General features: G+C 48.0%; 1 protein-coding gene across 1 annotated transcript in view; it reads left to right on the top strand.

Moving 5' to 3' along the window:
* Positions 1-12,875: 12,875 nt before the first annotated feature.
* stox1 (storkhead box 1) overlaps positions 12,876-24,079 on the top strand; it is a gene marked incomplete at its 5' end in the record, with an annotated part of 25,353 nt that continues 14,149 nt past the window's right edge. Inside the window, one exon of the mRNA XM_083658255.1 lies at positions 12,876-13,239. Within this exon, the coding sequence (XP_083514381.1) occupies positions 12,876-13,239 (364 nt within the window). The remainder of the gene's footprint in view (positions 13,240-24,079) is intronic.

Here is a 24,079-nt window from a genome sequence, read left to right on the forward strand (position 1 = left end):
AATTCTCTAGTCCAGTGGTTCTCAAATGGGGGGCCCCCAGGGGTCCTTGAGGCGGTTCCAGAGGGTCCCCAGCCAAAAGGGGTAATTTATTTTCGCTATAATTCCATTCATAAGTAACACAATGACTATTTTGGTCATGGGTTTTATACACTTTCTGTAAGAAAACATCTAAAAGCACCAATCTTATCATGTGGGGAACCGTGGGACAAAATCCTATCAAATGGGGGTCCGTGGTCTAATCTTTGTCAGTTTAGGGGTCCCTCATGGGGAAAAAATTGAGAACCACTGCTCTAGTCAGTGGCAAAACTGTCAGATTTAGCTGACTGAGGACTCTGTGTATATTTTGCAGAAATGGTGACTGAGTTTTCCTGAGTGCACTGAGATCTAAGCACTCTGACATGAAGCAGAGTTAGATGAGTCTAAAGACAGATCAGAGAGGGGTCGCTTCACGCCATTTATCAGGAACTAGATATCCTCTGGCTGCAGCCTGCAGGTCGTGCTAATGGGTGTGACAGAGATGGTTTGGGACAAGGGATATTATTTATGTGCTATAATATTGTCTTGCTCCTCAGCCTGTTGTAGATCATTTAGCTTTGAAGCCATCGTAGCCCGGGAACATCTCTCAGAAGCATGAGTGATACGAGTGTGTTTACCTCCTGTTGCTGTGATGCTGCTGCTGGCCTTTGTTTCCTCTCTCAGCACTCCCTGCAGACACACACACACACACACACACACACACACACACGCACACACACACACACACACACACGACACACACACACACACACACACACACACACACACACACACACACACACACACACACAATATGCTGGGAGTGGAAGTCCTCTTTCCTTTCGCATACCAAAAGAGAATATTTTTGGAATGGAAGTTGTGATTTAAATCAATGTGGTATCGCCTGTGCATTACCATTTAATCACTTTCCTACACAAAACCACCACTACTCCTCAAACAACAGGAGGCACAGGCATCACACGTATTTGTCTGTTGTGTTGGTTTATTTCTCGGTCGCAGTTTATTTCATCCGTTTAGAGCTTTTCTATCCCTTTAGTTGCCAATCAGGTCATCAATATTTTTACCCCAACATGTCATTTGAACCCACTGTGTTTTTTCCCACGCTCCTGCAGCTGTTCACTCTGCTTGAGTTCCTGGCTCAGATAGGAACCTGTGACTTTGCAGGAAACATCTCTGTCCAGTTCTCCACAGCCTCTCCATGTCATTTCCCAGGGAACAATGGTGATCTGTCACCCCGCGCTGTGGTTATGTGACCGCTTTTGTCCCCATGTCCCACTCTGAATGGCTGACATACAAACCTCATTTCTCCCTGAGGAATGAAATGCATACAGACCCTCCAAACCCCAGCAGCAGCTGTGCGTGTGTGCGTGTGTGTGTGCGCACACGCGCGTGCATGTGTGGGTGTGTGTGTGTGTGTGTGTGCATGTGTGAGCATGCACGTGTGTGCGTGTATGTGTGTATGCGCGCATGCATGTGTGTGTGTGAGTGTGTCTGTGTGTGTGTGTGTGTGTGTGCATGCGCGTGCGTGTATGTGTGCGTGTATGTGTGTGTGCATGCGTGTGTGTATGTGTGTGTGTGCGTGCACGTGTGTGCGTGTACGTGTGCGTGTATGTGTGTGTGCGTGTATGTGTGTGTGTGTGTGTGTGTGTGCGTGCGTGCACGTGTGTGTGTGCATAATGTGCTCATGCTTATGCGTATGCATGCACATGTGACGTGTGTAATTGGAGCCGGCCACAGAGAGCGGGGAAGGTAACTCCATCCCCGGGCTGCAACAGAAGGCCTTTGTGGGCCTCCTCCGCCTCTCCTCTTTAACCCCCCGCTATCAAAGAGCTTGGGTGCGGAGCTGCACTCAGCCGGCTCTGTGGACAATCAGCCCATTTCAATGCGGGGTCCATGTTTTCAGGGGGTGGGGGGGGGGGGGGGGCGCCCAGGGTTAGTTTGGTTTTTAGTAGGCGATCACGTTGTCGTCTCTGCCCCCCCCCCCCCCCCCCCTCCGCTCTTCATGTAAATAAGGCGTCTGAAGCTAGGAAGCATGTGCAGATGTGGTGTGACGTTACACTGCTCTCATTGTCCGTTTAAAAGATAGTCCGAAAAGTATATCTCGCAAGAGTCTCTCGTATATATACTCCATTATGCACGAGCACAAAAAGCTACGCTAGTGGATCCGTTTGAGCTCAGTTTCTCACTTTAGAGGTATTTCTAATTCCTCCCTCTGTCCTCTCTGTTACAATATGTCTCTGGGCCCTTGTCTTCTAGTGGTTCTCAATTTTTTTCACATGAGGGACCCCTAAATTGACAAATATTATACCACGGACCCCCATTTGATAGGATTTTGTCCCAGGGTCCCCCATATGATAATAAGATTGATGCTTTTAGATGTTTTATTACAGAAAGTGTATAAAACCCATGACCAAAACAGTCATTGTGTTACTTATGAATGGAATTATAGCTAAAATAAATGACCCCCCTTTTGGCTGGGGACCCCCTGAAACCCCCTCAAGGACCCCTGGGGGTCCCCGGACCCCCATTTGAGAACCACTGCTCTATGTTACAATCTGTCTGGGCCCTGAGTTTGATGTGAAGGGTCTGCTGGTCTGCCTAAGTGAGTTCTGTCCCTCTCGACGTCAATCTGTGAGTGGAACCCTCCTCATCCGCACTTTTGCAAATCACTCTTTTTCGCGTTAACTACCATCCGCTCGCTGTGCGCGTCCAAAGTCCAGCGTTGTTATTACCACGACAAAGCCGGCGCCTCCCGCCTCACACACAGCCTTTGTGGTCCTGATGGGTCGGGCCTTTTCAGAACCTGTCAGGAGTCGCTGTCTTGTTTACTCTCTGCTTTTGTTTCTTGGCCTTCCTGCCGGCGATGATGACGAGACGGGACCGACTCTGAACCCAAACCTATCCGAGCTAATCGATGCATTATAAACCCCATGTCAGTGTTTGTATAGAAAAAAAAGAACCCACGTTTAACCTCAAAACCCAACTGAATCTGACTGAACACCACCCAAAACCCAAACTGTCTTTTGGTGTTGTCTCGGTATAGTCGGTAAGCCAACACAAATGCTCAGTCTTTCTTCCACCTCTGACACTGATTCTTTCTTGCCTTGCTGTATTGTGCCGCAAAGACTTAGATTTCCTGGCCGATGAATTAAGAGATTAGTCATTCATACGACAAATATGACCCAGCTTCCCTCATATCCTCTGGGGTAAAGCAGGTCTCTCTCTCAGCCTGTTTGTCCTCTGGGGTAAAGCAGGTTTCTCTCTCAGCCTGTTTGTCCCGTCCTCTCGCCCCGTCTCCTCTGAGTTTTGCCAGAAGACGTCTGTCCACCAAAGTCAAACAAACATGGCCGACCGCCCTCTTTACATGCCGTTTGATAGCTGAGGTAATGGAGACATGAGGGGGGGGCTGCGTTGAGCGGCTCCGCACGGCCTCTCCTTGTCTCCCCGACACCCCGGGCCCCTGCTGGAAGAGAGGGGGCCCTGTTCGGGCTGCAGCGACCTGCCCCAGGAACCCTGTTTCCTCAGGAGCGGGGACCGCAAAGTGGTCCAGTTGTTGAGGAAACGATCGTCTCTCTCAAAGACTTTCCCTGGGAATACTGGGTTACAGTGTGAGAAAGTTCCATGGTTGTTTTTGACAACATGCCTCTGGGGCGTCTCCCCCGTGGGAGCACAGGAACGCCTCGCCTAACGGGGCCGTCTGGATGACCCTCATGAGACCAGGGACACCAGGAGAACAGCGCAGTCCATTGCTACTAGTTTCCCTCTGGAGTTGGGTATGAGTTGGGACACCTTGCATAGGGGGTTTAGCGAAATCAGGTGGCTTCGGTGCAACTGTACACTGCTTTGCATCGTTTTGAAGCCAGTTTCACATTTCGTCGGTTAACAATAGCCGCACAAAGCGTAGCATTCATCTTGGCTCAGCATCTGCACTTTAGGGGGAGAGCAAATTTTCCCTAATTGCCACTGCATGCTGCCCTGAAGGGTAAGTATGTCACTCAATAAGATAATCATATAGTGGGAACCCAAGATTGCCCGTACCAGCTTGCAATCTGGAAAAAACAAACATTTCCATTGTGAAACTGCATCGCTGGCTTTGACACGGTGCACGATGCAAACAACGGTCAGAACATCTATGGAGAAACAATGTGTGCGGTAGGTAGACACAGGAAACGGTTCAATTTGGGCCAGTTGCTACAATAAATCCCAGTCAGCTGGGGTGTCTACTGTCTACTGTCTGGCTCAGATGTGTGATTACACAGAATTATGAATGGGGCGTCTAGGTAGTGGGGTATGAGTCCTGTTCTGTGCAATAGTGCCTCCTCTGGTCGGTCGGGGCACATGTCCAGGAAGGGAACTGGGGGGGAATAGCGTGTTCCTCCCAGGCACCTACTGTATGTCCTCCTGCCACTAGTGAAACTCCTCGCTGTCAGGTGAAAAGCAGCGGCTGGCAGTGGCAACTGCACAGAATGAAAGCAATCGTTCGCAGTGAGAAAGCACCCTTAAAGACTGCAGCGAGAGCGCCCTCTCGAGGGGAATCCCCACGCCGGCGAAGGGAGGCCTCCGAACAGACTGGGGAGGCAAATCCCACCACTGCCACCAATGTAACGTCTCCAACGCACCAAGCCTCCACACGATCCAGCTGGGTGAAGGGCCAGGAGGGGTCTGCTAGCCAAGCGGACACGCAGCGCTACTGAAGTGTTACAATATGTTAGAACAAGCATCTACAGCCTAACCAAAGTGCCTCTCCTCCCTCCTCTCCCTCCATTCTTCAGCCTTTCCTTGTTCTTTCTTACTCATTGAAATGCAAAACGCTCTGAAATAGGCAGGAAGTCATTGAGAGGCATTTCCTGCACGCTCCGGGTCACCTTGGAGGGGTGGGAGCATACATCTTCCTAACAAGGGTGTCCTCTGTGTGTGAGTCTGCGCTTGTGCATCTGTGTGTGTGTGTGTGTGTGTGTGTGTGTGTGTGTGTGCGTGTGTGTGTGTGTGTGTGTGTGTGTGTGTGTGTGTGTGTGCGCGGCGTGTGTGCGTGTGTGTGTCTGTGTGTGTGTGCACACGCGTGCGTGTGTGCTATTACAAGGTCATGTAGTATTTCATGGCTCCTCCCCTGACTCAATAACAGTAAGCATTTTTCTTCCTTGCGTCTGCTGGCGGCGGCGCGCTCCTCTAATGCAGCTCATATGCTGCACATGTCTTTGAAGTCACATTAGCATAGCAGCTTCCAGCCTCTGCTGCTTCACTTCAAAGCTCTGGACCAATCACGTCCCGCTTTCATGCACTTAGTGTGCCTGTGCTGATGTTCATTGGGTGACAGGTGACACATCACAGAGCAAAATCAGCCTTCATCTGGCTCAAGTTGGCCAATCAGTCCAATGACGTCCGACTTCAGGCCAATTTAGAAATCGGCTTCGTTGCCAAGAACCTTTTGCACGTGCACTGAATGGACAAAATATTAGGGACACTTTTCATGGCGCACACACTGATGAGCTGATTCCAAGTAAAAACCGTTATCACTAACTCATAGAGAGGCAAAGTGACCGCCTACTTCCTGCTTCAGCACTGTACCAGAGATTTTTATCCGCCATTTATTTTCCCATAGACATTTCGTAAAATGCGTATAAAAAATAGTTCTACTTGGTCAAACCAAACGGTTCAGCTATATTTAGAATCCGGAGAGACCATAGAACATTTCACTCCGACCAAAACTTAAAAAAACTACATAGATTTTTTTTTTCTTTAAATCCGCAATTCTTTTTACGTTTTGGAGTGAAGTGTTATGCAATCTCTCCTGTTTCTAAATATATCTGAACCATTTGGTTTGAACAAGTAAAACTATTTTTTATAAGCATTTTATGAAATGTCTATGGGAAATTAAATGGCGGATGAAAATCTCTGGTACAGTGCTGAAGCAGGAAGTAGGCGGTCACTTTGCCTCTCTATTGGTCTCCCTTAATAAATCTACACCAATCACAAAGGAGGAGATGTAGATAGAGGGAAGTCAAGTTAGTGAAGGGGGTGTGTGTGTGTTAAATCTACGTATACTATTGTAGGGCACATTAGGACGAGTATGTGGATATACTGTATATTGCACTTGAAGATCTGATGATCTGGGGCGGAGTTATTAGTAAAGCACTTGTGTAAAAACATTTCCCCCAAGATGCATTGCAGTAAAATGTTGTCTTCCAGCATCCCGCATGGCTCCAAAAATGAGTGTAGATGTGGGCATACTGTAGTCCAGCCATTCCCAACCTGTGGGTCGGGGGCCCACTGGGGGGCCGTCAAGGTATTGGAAGTGGGCCGCCAACTCATTCGCAAAACATTACAAGTTTCTCCCTTGTTCAATGATACCGTTATTTAATTTGTAAACAATTCTTCGTTAATTCGGCTATTGCAGACGGCCCCTGACTTTTCGTTTCTGTGCGGTGCTGATGGACAGCTCCTTTTATCATTCAAATCAAAAGTGCTGTGAGAACACATGATTTGGCCTCCGTAATGTTTATACGCTCAGAATGTGGGCCGCAAACATTTTTGAGATTTTCAAGTCGCCCTCGACTGGCAAACGGTTGGGAAGCGCTGCTGTAGACACGTTAAATGAACAAGCCTACAGCAGCCTTCTGCTTCTGTAGTGTGTGTTGACCCACTCAGTTTAGCCGTGAGAAAGAAGGCATCACCTGAGAACACAGAGAGCCTCTTGGTAACAAGACAGTTAACAGTTACGTCTTTATGGAGAGACGGGCGTTTGATGAGAGCAGGTTCAGTTGCACCTGTGTGTGTACGGACGGCACCGCCACAATGCACACTGCTGCTCCGCTAGGAAGGGAAGACTAAAATGTCACACAGCCTCAAAGTGCCGCTGTAGCCATCTCTCACATGCCTGTGATCTTCAGCATGTCCAGAGGGCCTTTGTGTGTGTGTGTGTGTGTGTGTGTGTGTGTGTCTCTGAGAGGATGTGGGTGTAGACCAGCCTGCAGCTCACTCACCACCTTCTCAATCCATCACTAGAAGGGATAATCATCAACGAGTAGGTGTGCATTAAACGGTTTGGAGGCACGATGTGGGGGGCCAACCACCCGGCGTGACGCAAAGTGCCTTAAAACCGTTGAAAAAAAAACGCCTATTCTTCGTTCATTATCCCGCTTATACCATGGTCACGTGCCAAATAAAAAAATACGACCTTATATTTTCATGTTTTGCAAAAAAAAAAGAAAAAACATTTTAGCCATAACTGTCATAAGCCATAACTGTTTTACTGTAAAAGCTGAGGGCTTGACTAATACCTGGAACAATCATTACAATCCCATCAGGTTCTCATGCAATGGAGATATTGTTGACTACTCCAGTAGATAGGACGAACCTTAGCTACCTTAGCACACCTGCCGGCCAATCAGAAAAGAGTATTCACCCAGACCATGGTATTTTGTACAGTAAACAGTGATATGGTACAAACACTAACTTTCCATTGATCTAATGGTCTCTCTCTCTATCGCCTAATCAAATAAGGCAGAAATGTCTTAGCACAAAGCAAAAAATAATAATTAAAAGCAATAGTATTCTTCTGGGGACTAAAGTGCTTTGCTGGATACCCTCTCTGTCTGACTCTGACTCAGTTACAGCTCTGACTTTAGCAATCAGGTTTGATGGCAAAACCACTCGTCTCCTGCAGGTTTGAGTTAGGAAGCACATTGATTTGAGATTGATTTGTGCTCTAAAAAGCACTCTGGCGTGCATCTGTTACTGTCTTCAACGTCGATACGCACAAATCAGTCGGCTCCTCCTCTGATCCCGGCTGCTGCTGAAATCATGAAATGGTAATGACAGAGTACGGACTGATGCAGAGACGTGTTCTCTCATGCACATAGAGTGAAAGTCTTAAAAGCATGAATTAAAAAAACAAAGACTTAAACTAAGCATGATTGATGAAGGAATAGTATCAATTTTGACTGTCGTCTGCTTAGGAATTCAGCTCACTTGGCTGAATTTCACCTAAGATGTTTAGGGGCTTTTTGTGAGTCGACCATCCTCCAGCTTTCTCCATCTGCTGGAACAAGATTAGAGTCTGCACTCCCCACGGGGAGCCCATCCTCGTGCTCCTTAAACATCTTCTGGGAGGATTTAGCCAAGTAAATAGGTGCAGTGGTAACTAACATACATACATATATATATATATATATATATATATATATATATATATATATATTTCACCTCGTTAGCTGGAATATGTGGACATGGTTATGACAGCGGCCTATGCTGCATAATGCAGTCTCATTGGTTCTCTCAGATGGCTATATCCTTATAATGCAGTCTCATTGGTTCTCTCAGATGGCTATATCCTTATAATGCAGTCTCATTGGTTCTCTCAGATGGCTATATCATTATAATGCAGTCTCATTGGTTCTCTCAGATGGCTATATCCTTATAAGTCTCCTGCCTGCTTGAGTCTATTGACAGGTCAGTGGATAAATAGCCTATACCCGACCCCTGAATGATCCCCCTGACCTCCACAATATGCAGCATGGACCCTTGCCATTTCTTTCTCCAGTGAGGAAACCACATTCCGGGTGCCCGGGTACTGGGTAGTACAGCAGTAGATTCCCTCCCTACCAACACGAGGGTCACCGGTTCGAGCCCCCGTGTTAACTCCGGCTTGGTCGGGTGTCCAATCCATACGGGCCACAATTGGCCGTGTCTGCGGGTGGGAAGCTGGATTAAGGGTATGTGTCCTGGGTCACTGCACTACTGCCGCCTCTGGTCGGTTGGGGAGCGCTTGTTCCGCGGGGAGGGGAACTGGGGGGAATAGCGTGATCCTCCCATGCGCTACTACGTCCTGCTGGTGAAACTCCTCGCTCTCAGGTGAAAAGAAGCGGCTGGCGACTGCACATGTATCAGAGGAGGGACAGCAGGGGGAATTGGCCAAGTATACAATCGGGGAGAAAAATCTGAAAAAAATTAATAAAGTTAATAAATAACATATAGCGACCCTGTAATGACCCCCGACCTCGACAATATGACGCAGCGCGACCCTCGCTTGTTCCTTTCGAAAGTCCACATTCCTTCGTCCCATCCTAAGCTGCTAACATCAACAAAAGTGGCGGCACACCCTCCACAAAGGCTGGAAGAGCAATGCTGAGTCGATGGTCCATGTATATATATTACCTCAGTATCCAGTGGAGGAATTCTGCTGGGATTTGAGGATGATTTGGGTCATATTTAGTCTTGGCAGGGAGCTATAGGGGAAGCCTTCCGGGGGCTTTTTTCCTCTGAATATGTCCCAAGATCCTGTAGCAGTAACAGATGTTTTGGCATGTACGTAGAGGCGCAGACTTTCGGGGGTCAACATTGTGGTTCACTGACATGGTGTTATTTAAAATATACAGTATATGATCACGTCGTGCTCATTCATCCTCGAGAGACACCTGATCCCACCTCTTTAAATTGCTTCACTTCACAGACAGAGAGGGACGTGCAGCGCTAATTGAAAATCAGGGGGCCGGAGTGCAGTGTTTCATATAATGATGGTAAGTCGGTGAACTTTGCTTCATGATAATCAGTTCCACCCGCAGACTAAACATTTGGAAGAAAGAGCGCTCAGATTTTAAACACGATTCGGGGCGGGCTGGGTCAAGTCCCATTGTCCCAACAGATGTAGGCTAACAACATGTGTGCCAAAAAGTCTGTCTTTATCTCGAGGAAGTTAACCGGATCAAACAATGGGGACATTCCTACAAACGTCCATGAAACGCAAACAGCATCACATAATGCAAACAGGGCTATGAATCGTGTGTGTGTGTGTGTGTGTGTGTGTGTGTGTGTGTGTGTGTGTGTGTGTGTGTGTGTGTGTGTGTGTGTGTCTATGTAATACCATGATTTTGTCATCAGTGGATGTAGATGGCTATCTATGAATCATATTAACTGAAGTCAAATTTTGCAAACACAGGCCTGGAATGAAGTCATTTTTAGGGCATGTCCACTTTGGCCTTTGATAAATACAAGTTTATTGGGGCACCAAGGCCAAAACCGATGGTTATTCAAATCCTTTTCTCGGTCATTTCTCCTCAACAAAATATATATTCTAATCTACAAAGTAGGTAGCTGCAGTGTGATACAGTGCATAATATGTAACATGACTAGTAAGTGTAACCCAGGTTATTTTCTGGGGCTAAAAAAATTACAGACGTCCCAGTGTCTGCTTATCGCTGGGCACTACAATTTACAGAGGTTCCCTTAAAGCAGAGGTTCTCAAATGTTTTTCAGCCAAGGAACCCTTACAAGATAGAAAATATATCAGGGACCCCCTCATGATTTTGGGCTAAACTTAATTGTTTGATAGGTTTGTTAGATTAGAATGTAATCCATGAACCATTTTAGATTTAAAGCATAACATATTTTCATCGAACTATAAGCTTTTGCAAAAAAAAGGTTTTTATTTTTATTTTCCTGAAAACGTTTCGCGGACCCCCTGGCAAAGTGCCACGGACCCCTGGGGTTCCCCGGACCCCCATTTGAGAACCACTGCCTTAAAGGCCTCATATGCAGGCTACTGCTACTGCTACTGCTGCTGCTACTGCTAGTGTTTCTGTTGATTTGAGTTCTAAATGAGGAAATCCACAACTTTCTTTGAAGGGCACACTGGCCAGTTGCAAACAGGACATGCCAAACTGGCCTGTGGGTAGTTCATTTGAGAAGGGGCATTACAGCCACACTCCAGGGCATCCACGGCACACACTCCTTTTGGCCTTTGGTCAAATTCCAGCCTTGTAAACATAAAGAAGCCAAAAAGGGAGGTGATTTAGTTTGTTAATTTGGTTTAAAAAATGCAAACACATGCTGTGTTTTTTTTTCTCTAATTAAAACGGCTGAACTCTAGAACACCACACAACATCTCTGTGTCTCCAGGCCTTCAGCCCACTCTCCTCACCTCTGAGAGACGGCACACATCATTCATCCTGCGGAGACCGAGGTGATGTATTCTTTTCATGTACAGAGGAAGCGCAATATCCGGTTCCCCCACCAGGCCTAATACCACACTGAGGAGGGTGCCCCCCCTCTCTCCAGCGCCTGAGTGGTCCCGAAACCAAAGCCCTGGGCTTTCTGAGACTGTGATATATGAGGTGTCTGTGTGTCTGTGCTTCTGAGGCAGCCTGTTAAAGGCGAGCGCAGGCTAATGGGGGCTGCCTCTCTTCAGAGCACGGGAGGAGGGGTGGCTGGGTGGGAGGGTGGGTGGGTGGGAGGGTGCACGACGACGACTGGTTCTCATTTTCGACTGGTTCTCATTTTAGTGGCAATATGCTCCTTGTGGCCGAGGCTCCCAAACTCTTATTGAACCAACATTTTCTCTCAACTGTGTCACTGCTCTGAAATGTAATATTTCAAGTTCCTCTCATGCTAACACGATCCAAATGAATGCGTTGACCCTCATCAGATCCCCGTTTACCGCACAAACCGTTTGGACCCAAGGCGTCTTAGCTGTGGGAAACAACTTGCCAGGGGGACAAATGGAAAGAAGCGCTATGGATCAATAGCAAATCCCTCAACAAAGGTTGCTGCTTTCAAGCTTTGTTGGCACCTCCATCAACTAAGGTCTCCTCTGATAGAGAGTCATATTAAACTGGTCTCCTCTGATAGAGAGTCATATTAAACTGGTCTCCTCTGATGGAGAGTCATATTAAACTGGTCTCCTCTGATGGCGAGTCATATTAAACTGGTCTCCTCTGATGGAGAGTCATATTAAACTGGTTACCTCTGATTGAGTCTGCATGCATCTGCCCTCGCTGAAGTGTCCTTGAGCAAGGCACTGAATCCCTACCTGCTGCAGAGAGGTGGTCTGTCACTGCTGACCCTGACCTCTGACCTTCCAGGAGGTAAGCAAAGAGAGCATTCCTATGGGGCCAACAAAACAGACATCACATGAGGCTTTCTCTCCTGGTTGGAATGAAAAGAAAAAGTATTTATTTTGTGTTGTATTTTAGGGGATAATATTCAAGTCTCCTGGATGGAAAAAAAACATGTTGCAGTGAAGTTTTTCAAAAATGCATAAATTTTTTATCGAATCCTTTGTAGTGGCCACCAGTTCTCGTTTCATGTAAAAATGCAGATGAAAACATGGAGATACAGATGCTTCTGACCCAAAAGGCTCCACTTTTGGGTCATAATTGTGTTGAACCCTCCTGCTTGATGACTGTATTTAAAGGTGTCCCACATCATCATTATCATCTGGAAAAACTCTCTGAGCCTTCCTCAACAATTTTGAACAAAACGATCTCTTTAACTTCTGTCTCCTAAATAATGTTATAAAATCTGATGAAACAGTAAGTTGATAAGTCCTATTATCCACCACACAGGGCATTGACAGTGTCATAGATGGAGAGGGTTAACCGGGTTATTTATATATATAGACAATTTAAAACTTAGGCTACTCAAATAATACATGACTTTTCTAAAATTCGAACTCAATTTTAGCTGCAGAAACACCATAGTAACGCACCTGTCTGTCTGTTTCCACACACAGCAGCACACACACCTGTGAGAGCTGGGAGGAGGAGGGGTAGCCATGGGTGTAGCTACCTGTGTGTCCCGGGCGGGCGGCTCCTCCTCTCGCTCCACCGTCACTGTTTCCCTGAAGCCGAGAGAGAGAGAGAGAGAGAGAGAGAGAGAGGGAGAGGGGGAGAGGGAGAGAGAGAGAGAGCAGTCTGCCGCTCCACATTCACTGCAGGCAGGGCAGGACGCTGACGGACACACAGGCGCACACTGGAGGAATGCGAGGCAAAACCCCCGACGTTTCTCGGTCGGGCTGCTGTGTTTTCACAAGTTTCTAGCATGATCGCTCGTGTGTCGCGGTAGACATGTCTCACCTCCAGCAGCAGCAGCAGCAGCGGCGGGTCGTGCAGCTCTCCGCCGCCTCGCTGGCTCTGGTGTTCGGCAGGGAAGAGGAGAGTTTGAGCGCCGGTGGGGACAAGCTCACCAGCGCCACGCAACCCAACGCCGCCGCCAGCGGCCAGGAGATCTTCGCGGACTTCAGAGCGCAAAACCTGCGGAGTTTCTGGAATAAGAGGCTGGTGAAGGCTGTGGCCGAGGTCTACTTCCAGGGATGGATGGAAAACTCGGTACTTTTCCTTCAAGGGAACGCCAACAACCTGGAGGTGCTGAGGGAGGCTTGGATGCGCAGGGCGCTGAGGTCACCCAGAGGGTTTCTCATCAAAGCTGTTGGTATGTCACCTTAATTGGTCCTGTCAATTAGCCCTAATATAGCCTACAGCATGTTGTTATACTATTCATCTAAGACTCATCTAGCCTAACATGCCTTTCCACATGTTCCTGAACAAGGAACAAAGACATTAACATAAAACAACATGAATAAAACATAAAAATAAACATAAAATCTCATGAAAAAAAGTTGGAGTTTATAGTAAGTATTATTCCTATAGGAATAATGACAGTCTACAATAAGACAGTGTTTCTCAAACGTGGGGTCCGGGGACTACCAGGTGACCATAAGGGGGTTCCAGGAGTCCTCAGCCAGTTGCATTGTTAAACTTCACCCATTATGTAGCCTAGTTTACAACAATGTAGAAAGTTATGTAAAAGGTTGTGAATCACTGCCTTAAGAGATAGAATAGAAAACACCAGGAACTAACATGCAAAAGGTGACCTTACACAGGCTACCACAGACATAATTAAAGTGCCTATAGGTAAACGAATGTGAGTTTTCATCAGGGCAAGCTGTAGGGACACGCGAGAAGCAGTGTTGGATGACTTTACAGCTCAGAGAGAAATGTGTTAAAGCAATAAAGCTTTAAGACATGGGACATGAGAGCTGACCGTGGGGTTAGACGCCCAGTGTGAACTAACCTGTCCTCTTCTGTCTCCTCCTCAGTAGGCTATAGCAAATTGTTTTATGTCAAATTTTGATGTCAACATTTCTTAAATGACTTCCTTATGCTACAGTCGAACAGTGGCATTTTCAGTGTGAAATATGATCCACAAAATACATTGTGATCTTGTATTTGACTCACTATCATGAAATAGTCAGACATGCATCATCTTGTTAATGTGTGCGTACAAGTGGCAACTGTTGCTCCACTTTTGTCTCTGAAATAAGGACCTTAAATGTGACATCCAGCATGACATCTACATTATTTCCTTCATATTATATCTTTGCAGAAAATACACCATTCACAAAAGTGGCATCATTTTTAAAACCCTCTGGTTCCACATAGCTGCAGTAACGAGCATAGCTGCTGTAACGAGCAGTACATAGCTGCAGTAACGAGCAGTACATAGCTGCAGTAATGAGCGGTGCATAGCTGCAGTAACGAGCAGTGCATAGCTGCAGTAATGAGCAGTACATAGCTGCAGTAATGAGCAGTTCATAGCTGCAGTAATGAGCAGTACATAGCTGCAGTAACGAGTGGTACATAGCTGCAGTAACGAGCATAGCTGCAGTAATGAGCAGTACATAGCTGCAGTAACGAGCAGTACATAGCTGCAGTAACGAGTGGTACATAGCTGCAGTAATGAGCAGTACATAGCTGCAGTAAGGAGTGGTACATAGCTGCAGTAACGAGCAGTGCATAGCTGCAGTAATGAGCAGTACATAGCTGCAGTAAGGAGTGGTACATAGCTGCAGTAACGAGCAGTGCATAGCTGCAGTAATGAGCATAGCTGCAGTAATGAGCAGTACATAGCTGCAGTAAGGAGTGGTACATAGCTGCAGTAACGAGCAGTGCATAGCTGCAGTAATGAGCATAGCTGCAGTAATGAGCAGTACATAGCTGCAGTAACGAGCAGTGCATAGCTGCAGTAATGAGCAGTACATAGCTGGAGTAAGGTGCGGTGCATAGCTGCAGTAGCGAGCAGTGCATAGCTGCAGTAACGAGCATAGCTGCAGTAATGAGCAGTACATAGCTGCAGTAACGAGCAGTGCATAGCTGCTGTAATGAGCAGTACATAGCTGCAGTAACGAGCAGTGCATAGCTGCAGTAATGAGCAGTACATAGCTGCAGTAACGAGCAGTGCATAGCTGCAGTAATGAGCAGTACATAGCTGGAGTAAGGTGCGGTGCATAGCTGCAGTAACGAGCAGTGCATAGCTGCAGTAACGAGCAGTGCATAGCTGCAGTAACGAGCAGTCCATAGCATAGAGTCACCAGCCATAAGAACTGCCCATGTCACCAACACTGTTAGGTATGTGGCTGCCACTCTGTCACTGTCTTCTGTTGTTGACACAGTTGTGTGTCTACCAAAGCTCGTTAACAAACCTCATACCATGTCATTACTTCTAATTGCTCTCTCTCTCTCTCTCTCTCTCTCTCTCTCTCTCTCTCTCTCTCTCTCTCTCTCTCTCTCTCTCTCTCTCTCTCTCTCTGTGTTTGGAGGCAGCATATAGCAACCGAGACAATGAATGGAAACGTTCATACAGCTTCCTTCCTATAGCATGATGTCATGGGCTGTAAATGCCTGACAGCAGCGGCTGCTGGAGAAAATGACAGCTCTGTGTGCGTGTTGGACCCAATGATAGTTACTCTTAGGAGGAGACAGCAGCTTATCAATGATAGTTACTCTTAGGAGGAGACAGCAGCTTATCAATGATAGTTACTCTTAGGAGGAGACAGCAGCTTATTCACGTGTCCTGACTTTATCCTGCAAAGACACTAAAACGACCAGTTCAGGCAAATGATCTGTGGGAAGCATTCAAACCATTTAGCATTTCTGCCATGAAGCGACACATTCCCACTCAAAATGACACGATCTCATTGCATGTCAGCATTTCTACCATAATGCCATAATTAACCATATATGTTTCTTATTCAATATATATATATATATATATATATATATATATATATATATATATATATATATATATATATATATATATATATATATATATGTGGTTTGCAAAAACGTAACATGCCAACATTTTATTTTGTCATTTATTTCAAACATTTTACACACAGATGCGCGCTCTCTCAGCAGGTGCAGAAATTTGGTACCGATTGGTTCTACGTGAATCGGTACTCTGTAGTACCAATGTAATTCGGTCGGTACCCTTAAAAGTACAGAGTTCCGTACCCAACCCTAACACACACACACACACACACACACACACAGGCAGATGGATAGAAAAGGCACGGCAGCTGCACCAAATGGCAGCAGCTCAGAGCCAATGTTTGTTGCCGGGACACCGTTTCAATTAGCAACGACCACAAGTTGCCCACTTTCACCCTAACAATTGGAAGACGTGTGTGTGTGTGTGTGTGTGTGTGTGTGAGTGTGCATGCCTGTGTGTGCATGTGATATTTAGCCTGGACGCCTGGCCTTGCCACTGTCTACCTGCTGACTTACTAGGGGCTCTGGCAGACTGAGCAGTGCAAGGAGAGGAATGTGGGGGAGAGGAGGACCACACAGGGGGAGACCCGGCCCAGGACGGGGAAGGGGGGGGGGGGGGGGGGATGAGAGGGGCTGGAGTGGGGGGGAGGGGGAGACTGACACGCCGCCCTGCTGGGGGACAGTATGTTTCTGGCCCTAAGCCTCAACTCAGCACAAACACTCACCCACCCACATGCAAACAAACACCATATGGGGCAAAGGCGTCTCGATGATTAGCCTATTAGCATTGTGTGCTATCACAAACATACATACTGTAGCTCATAGGCAAAATGCAAGACAGGCAACAAGCTCCTCTGGCACGGCCTCTCGCTGGGCAGGTAAACCTGTCATCTTATAGAGACACTGCATGAAATAGGCCACGCCCATCACGGGGGAAATCGCTCCGTTCACTCCCATAGACCAGCGTAATTTTCCTTGAATTAAACATAGCTAAAAGCTGTTGTGTGGTGGGGCTGCGCAGACAACAAATGTAAATAATCGCCAGTTAATGTTTTTTTGTACTCCTGAGCAAACCAAGGAAGCCATTGAGAATTGGCGAGAAGAAAAATGTGGATCTAGCTGTCATCTTTCGTATATACGATCTTTTTGTGCAACACGCAACCATGCACGTGACATAGGAGAACGCCAGGATTGGAGGGGGGGGGGTTTCTGTTTTCCCCCGTTTTGGGCGTGGTTTCTGAATGATGACGCGTGAATATAGATTATGACTTGACGTGTTTTCTGTAGTGTGTTCCTCTATTTATTGGATATTTAGAACAAGTTGTTTATGAGGTTCATCTGGAGCTGAGGTTTAACTTTTTCTTTATATCTATTAGAAACCTATTCATAATAAATGTATTTTTAATGATATTTTATAGTTTTTGTCACTTTGTTTGAAGTGATTTGATTGGCTGCAGTTCCTGTCATTTCTTGTGAAGTGTTTTCATTCGCTGAAGGCCTCTTGATTGTCTTTAATGGTAGAGCATGATTGTATAATCACCATCAGATGTCTTACTAGGGTGTGGCCTACATAACCTACCAGTGCCTGACTATTGTCCTACTATTGTTGATGTTGAAGAAGGCCTGAGGGCCCAAATGTCCTCTTAACAGCAAAGCCCCATAAGCAAACACAGCCTGGTTTGCTGCCTTCTTCTCGGTCAGCAGGTTGTCAGCCTGGTTTCCTGCCTTCTTCTAGGTCAGCAGGTTGTCAGCCTGGTTTCCTGCCTTCTTCTCGCTCAGCAGGTTGTCAGCCTGGTTTCCTGCCTTCTTCTCGGTCAGCAGGTTGTCAGCCTGGTTTCCTGCCTTCTCGGTCAGCAGGTTGTCAGCCTGGTTTCCTGCCTTCTTCTAGGTCAGCAGGTTGTCAGTCTGGTTTCCTGCCTTCTCGGTCAGCAGGTTGTCAGCCTGGTTTCCTGCCTTCTTCTCGGTCAGCAGGTTGTCAGCCTGGTTTCCTGCCTTCGTCTCGGTCAGCAGGTTGTCAGCCTGGTTTCCTGCCTTCTCGGTCAGCAAGTTGTCAGCCTGGTTTCCTGCCTTCTTCTCGGTCAGCAGGTTGTCAGCCTGGTTTCCTGCCTTCTTCTCGGTCAGCAGGTTGTCAGCCTGGTTTCCTGCCTTCTTCTCGGTCAGCAGGTTGTCAGCCTGGTTTCCTGCCTTCTTCTCGGTCAGCAGGTTGTCAGCCTGGTTTCCTGCCTTCTTCTCGGTCAGCAGGTTGTCAGCCTGGTTTCCTGCCTTCTTCTCGGTCAGCAGGTTGTCAGCCTGGTTTCCTGCCTTCTCGCTCAGCAGTGAATCACTGCTCAGCTGGATGAATAATGTCTCTCCATTTCACGGCCAGTCAAGGACTGCAGGACGGGAGACAGCCTCGTAGCAGGACATCAGGCGTGGACACAAAAGGCCTTGACACTGTCCTCATAAAGACGTCAGCTGGGAATTGGAAATGTGACAAGTTATGAATGAGTTATTATGGGTCACGGTGAATTTAGAGCAGGTCAGAAGAAGGTTGGGAAGTGACTTTTGCTGACTTGAGCAACGCTTTTTTCAGCGACAGGACGGCGATGTGAGCCAGATGTGAGGTTTGGGCGTTGGAGAGAGAGAGAGAGAGGGATGGCAGAACAAAACGTGTGGACAAAGAGAGGAGGTCACGGTGATTCATCACGCTGATTCCTCCTTCTTCTTGTCCGGTTATCAGTGCTAATGGACCGAGCCAAGACAGAGTGTTCTGCGGGCCGCCAGCCACCTCTGGCTCCGCCTCTTCTGAAGAGGGGTCTGTGTGCAGAGGAGGCCTGGGTCTCTTCTGAAGAGGGGTCTGTGTGCAGAGGAGGCCTGGGTCTCTTCTGAAGAGGGGTCTGTGTGCAGAGGAGGCCTGGGTCTCTTCTGAAGAGGGGTCTGTGTGCAGAGGAGGTCTGGGTCTCTTCTGAAGAGGGGTCTGTGTGCAGAGGAGGCCTGGGTCTCTTCTGAAGAGGGGGCTGTGCAGAGGAGGCCTGGGTCTCTTCTGAAGAGGGGTCTGTGTGCAGAGGAGGTCTGGGTCTCTTCTGAAGAGGGGTCTGTGTGCAGAGGAGGTCTGGGTCTCTTCTGAAGAGGGGGCTGTGCAGAGGAGGTCTGGGTCTCTTCTGAAGAGGGGTCTGTGTGCAGAGGAGGTCTGGGTCTCTTCTGAAGAGGGGTCTGTGTGCAGAGGAGGTCTGGGTCTCTTCTGAAGAGGGGGCTGTGCAGAGGAGGCCTGGGTCTCTTCTGAAGAGGGGGCTGTGTGCAGAGGAGGTCTGGGTCTCTTCTGAAGAGGGGTCTGTGTGCAGAGGAGGCCTGGGTCTCTTCTGAAGAGGGGTCTGTGCAGAGGAGGTCTGGGTCTCTTCTGAAGAGGGGGCTGTGAGCAGAGGAGGCCTGGGTCTCTTCTGAAGAGGGGGCTGTGTGCAGAGGAGGCCTGGGTCTCTTCTGAAGAGGGGTCTGTGTGCAGAGGAGGCCTGGGTCTCTTCTGAAGAGGGGTCTGTGCAGAGGAGGTCTGGGTCTCTTCTGAAGAGGGGGCTGTGAGCAGAGGAGGCCTGGGTCTCTTCTGAAGAGGGGGCTGTGTGCAGAGGAGGCCTGGGTCTCTTCTGAAGAGGGAGCTGTGTGCAGAGGAGGCCTGGGTCTCTTCTGAAGAGGGAGCTGTGTGCAGAGGAGGCCTGGGTCTCTTCTGAAGAGGGGTCTGTGCAGAGGAGGCCTGGGTCTCTTCTGAAGAGGGGGCTGTGCAGAGGAGGAGGAGGTTGGTGGGGGTCGACAGAGGAAGGGGGTTGTGGTGAGGTTAGGGGGGGAGGTAAACAGAGCAGGGTGAGGCGTTAGTATGAACAGGCTTGGTTGTTATCCTTGTGAGAACGGGCCCCGCTGGTACCGGGGTTGACCTCTCCGCTTCAAGTCACAAATGTCTGTCGGGTGACTCTCTTCTCATTCTTCGTCTCTTTTTTCCCATGGTCTAAAGATATCTCCTCTTTTCAACCAGTTATTTACAGTAGAGGGAGTCGACGTCCTTGCTGCAGAGCCTGCTGCCTCACATTCTGATAATAACCCCACGCTGCCAGATGCTTTGTTTTCACATAGCCATCTGGGAACAAGTTGCTCGGGAAACGGTTTCAAATGGCAGGCACTTTAAAAGAAATTCCGTCAGCTGTGGCAGGTGATTGGATAAGCCATTTGTCTGTCAACGTCTATCACAGGCTCGCTTCATCATACTGTCCGCCAGTTGCCCACCCCCGATCCAGGTTGTTGTGATGTTCTCCTGTTGAAGGACCATCCAGGTTGTTGTGATGTTCTCCTGTTGAAGGACCATCCAGGTTGTTGTGATGCTCTCCTGTTGAAAACAGAAGCTTCATAATGGCTCTTAGGCTGCTCCTGCATTATTTAGATGTTCAGTCTTGTCTGTGCCGGGGCGAGCATGGATCCAGCAGCTAAAACATTTATACAGAGGAGTTAGCCAGCGGTGTAATGAGGTGTCCTGTATCCTCCCCACAGCCAGGGGAGCTGCCCTCGTCTTTCAGGGCTGGACCGGGTTTTTGGACATGAACGTGTGACTTGAAATGAATCCCCCCCCCCCCCCCGGACGCCGGGGCCTCTCGCTTTCGCCACGCAGAGTCCCTTCTTTGGCCATTTAGAAGACATAGATCTCCTTTTGTATATTCTGAGGGAACTAACGCGCTGCTATGCTGCACTTTTTAGGCCAACTTTCCTTTTTAAATGGTATGTTTCTTTTAACGCAGCACGCCGTAAGGTGCCGAAGCATTCCTGAAATGCTTCATTTACACTTGAGATGGTTTCCTGCCGCCCGGCTCTTGAGCGCCTTAGTTTTGCTCGTCTCCCCTGAAAGAGTTGTATATTTGGACACGAGGCCGTGTCTCCTTTCATGGCGGTGTTTTGTCAACGTCCCTAAGCTCTCTCCTAATGGTCATAACTCTTCCAGATGTGAGCTTATTAACCATGACACCGCCTCGCCGGGCCTTAAACGGCCCACCCTGTCCTGGCTGAGCAGCAGAGGTCGTTAAGGTTGCGACCTCTTTCGCTAACTAGCCCCCTCGGAGGGCTGTTTAGTGAGGGCGGACAGAGCAGAGCCGGATGTCCAGGTGTCACCGAGGACGTCCTGGTGGTGCACAGAAGCACAGACCAAAGCCTGGCCGTCTGGTAAAGAGCACACGCAACTAGGGATGTAACGTTATCACGCTTGAAGGCATAACCGCAATATCGAGCAGCCACGATGATCGTAATAATATAATAATATCGTAACAACCTGTAATACTGTGCCGCTACGCTATGTTGCACAAGCACAATATGCATGGCGGCGCACGTCAATACAAATGAGTTCATAATGTAAAACTGTTGTGTCATGTTCTCATTAGTTTCCGATTCAGTTCAATAAAGCAAAATGTTTCTTCAAGAGATGCCTAAATGTACCAGTTCTCCAGCAGCCGAGGCTCCTGTGTCTCTTACTGCATCGCAGGTCCGCTAGAGCAGACGACCCCTCCATTCAATTTAGCCTAAACAAACAAGCGACTGGATTTTAATTCAATTGTATTGTAAGATCAAAAGTTTTGATATTACGCAGCCAACAATAGCAGAACAGCCTATGTGATTTATGTGCAGCCTACATTAAATTACCTCAAGTATATTACTGTTTAGCCATAAATCAGTTGCTATATGACAAGATGTTGGTATTGGGTAATTAGGCTACACTCTTATTACACAAGATTCAATCTTATTATGTAGCTCATTGGCCACGGGCCCAGGTGTGTGTGTGTGCACGCGGGCCCAGGTGTGTGTGTGCACGCGGGCCCAGGTGTGTGTGTGCACGCGGGCCCAGGTGTGTGTGTGCACGCGGGCCCAGGTGTGTGTGTGTGTGTGCACACGGGCCCAGGTGTGTGTGTGTGTGTGTGTGTGTGTGTGTGTGCACGCGGGCCCAGGTGTGTGTGTGTGTGTGTGTGTGTGCACGCGGGCCCAGGTGTGTGTGTGCACGCGGGCCCAGGTGTGTGTGTGTCTGCACGCTATCTATTGTGTCTTTTGTGCAGTTTCCTGGTGATTGCAGGGAGATTGTTTATTATATAAGGCCCGGATTTGAAGAAACCTTGACCTCAATTCTCAAATACGACCCTTCACAGCGCCCGTGCGTGCGTGCGTGCGTGCGTGCGTGTGTGTGTGTGTGTGTGTGTGTGTGTGTGCCTCTCAGCACATCATTTGTTAGCTACATCCTTCCCCCATCGAGGAGGAAGTGCACCCCCGATGTGAACGAGACGAGCCGACTCCGTTATCGACCCAAATATTGAGCCCAGCCACAGCAGTGGAGCGGTGCCAACAGTAACAGATGAGGGGGTTCCTCACAGCAGTGGAGCGGTGCCAACAGTAACAGATGAGGGGGTTCCTCGGCTTATCCACCCTGTCAGCAGACGCTCGCACTTCCCTCCTGGGAGTTGTCTTTATTCGCGCCGGGGCGTGAGGCAATATTACATTAAATGTGGTTTTACTATAATTACTCTTCACTCTCCTGACGGGATGTTTTCTTGGCTTCACTTTAGCGTTGATAAGAGCGCGTGGTGCTACGCCGCTGACGCCGGCACTGCGATATAGCAAAATGAGAAATGCGTTGGATGGAGCGTGGATGGACAGAGTGCTGCTGGGCACGTCGTCGTAGGACTTTGAGAAGGTTTTGGTTGATGTGGCAGACGTGCACTGCTCCACATGCTATGCTGGGATAACAAACACGCGGATCTGCTGCAGCTCAAACAGGAGGAAATGGCTTTCATCTGCGCCCAATGACCGCCATCAGTCTTGATGAAGGGGCGTGGAGCTGCTGGGAAGCATGTGTGTGTTTTTGGTGGTGGAGCAGGGTGTGTGGTGGTGGTGGGCTGTCAGCAGAGGAAAGACACATGAGTGTGGAGTGTGTGCTGAGAGAACACCTGGATCTCCTCAACATCCTCCAGAAGGGATGCTTGTGAAACTAAAGCCATCTTCCTGCTTCTCCATCCCCCAACCCACCCACCCACCCACTGATCTTCTCCCCATTTTCTCCCCAGTTGTACTTGGGCCAATTCCTCCTGCTGTCCCCGGTCATTACTCCAACCCCTCTGGCGATCTGGGCAGAGTTGCAGACTAGCACATGCTTCCTCCCGTACATATGCCAGTCGCCAGACGCTTCTTTTCACCTGACAGTGAGGAGTCTCACCAGCAGGACGTAGCGCTTGGGAGGATCACGCTATAGAGACACTGCATGAAATAGGCCACGCCCATCACGGGGGAAAAGCTCCGTTCATTTCCACACACCAGCGTAATTTTCCTTGAATTAAACATAGCTAAAAGCTGTTGTTTGGTGGGGCTGCGCAGACAACAAATGTAAAAAATCGCCAGTTCAAGTTTTGTTGTACTCCTGAGCAAAACAAGGAAGCCATTGAGAATTGGCAAGAAGAAAAATGTGGATCTAGCTGTTAGGGGTGGGGGGGGAATCGATACACCATGGTATCGCGATATTTTGCCTGACGATATTGTATCGATATTTGGACGCCAAGTATCGATCCAAGCTGAAGACCGGCGACATGCCACGAGCTTCCACGACTATGTAGTTTTTATACAAATCTAACCCCTACGTTTCAGTTTGACGACAAACTGCGACTTTCTTGACATGCAAAGTTATGTTTTAAATTGACAAAATTAACGTTGGCACCCCGTGGCACAATTCAAACGTATTGATATTTACAGGGCAGCCCATATTTCTAATCAATAGAGCGATTATCGGACAGCCCATATTCTAATCAATAGAGTGATTATAGATGTTTCTTGTGACAAAAACCCTATCAAACGTGATTAAAAAAAGTAACCTTATTCTCCGTCCACCGCCATTCATATTTTTCGCAGCGCTGGTACAGGGAGAAAGGGGTTGGTCTCTATAGTGTTGGTCCTTTACTAGTCCTGCCTGCTGGCACCACATAGGGTTGGTATCATGTTACACCCAAAATACAGCCTGTCCTCCAAATTATTACTGGTCTCCAGTCAAACACCTGGTCAGCTGTGTTTCCTGCTGCTCCATGAGAACAGCTCACAGTACAGTCGTTTAGTGTCGGCTCATTTCCTTTTTCAGGGATCATGTTATTTAACTGTATTCATCTCATCAGGAAAGGGCTCATGTTTCTTAGATTCAGTGTTGCATGTTTTAAGCGTGTTTATGCTTCTACACTCATGTAGACTGT

Source organism: Poromitra crassiceps, assembly GCF_964638095.1.
Source record: "Poromitra crassiceps genome assembly, chromosome: 22".
Taxonomy (NCBI): Eukaryota; Metazoa; Chordata; class Actinopteri; order Beryciformes; family Melamphaidae; genus Poromitra; species Poromitra crassiceps.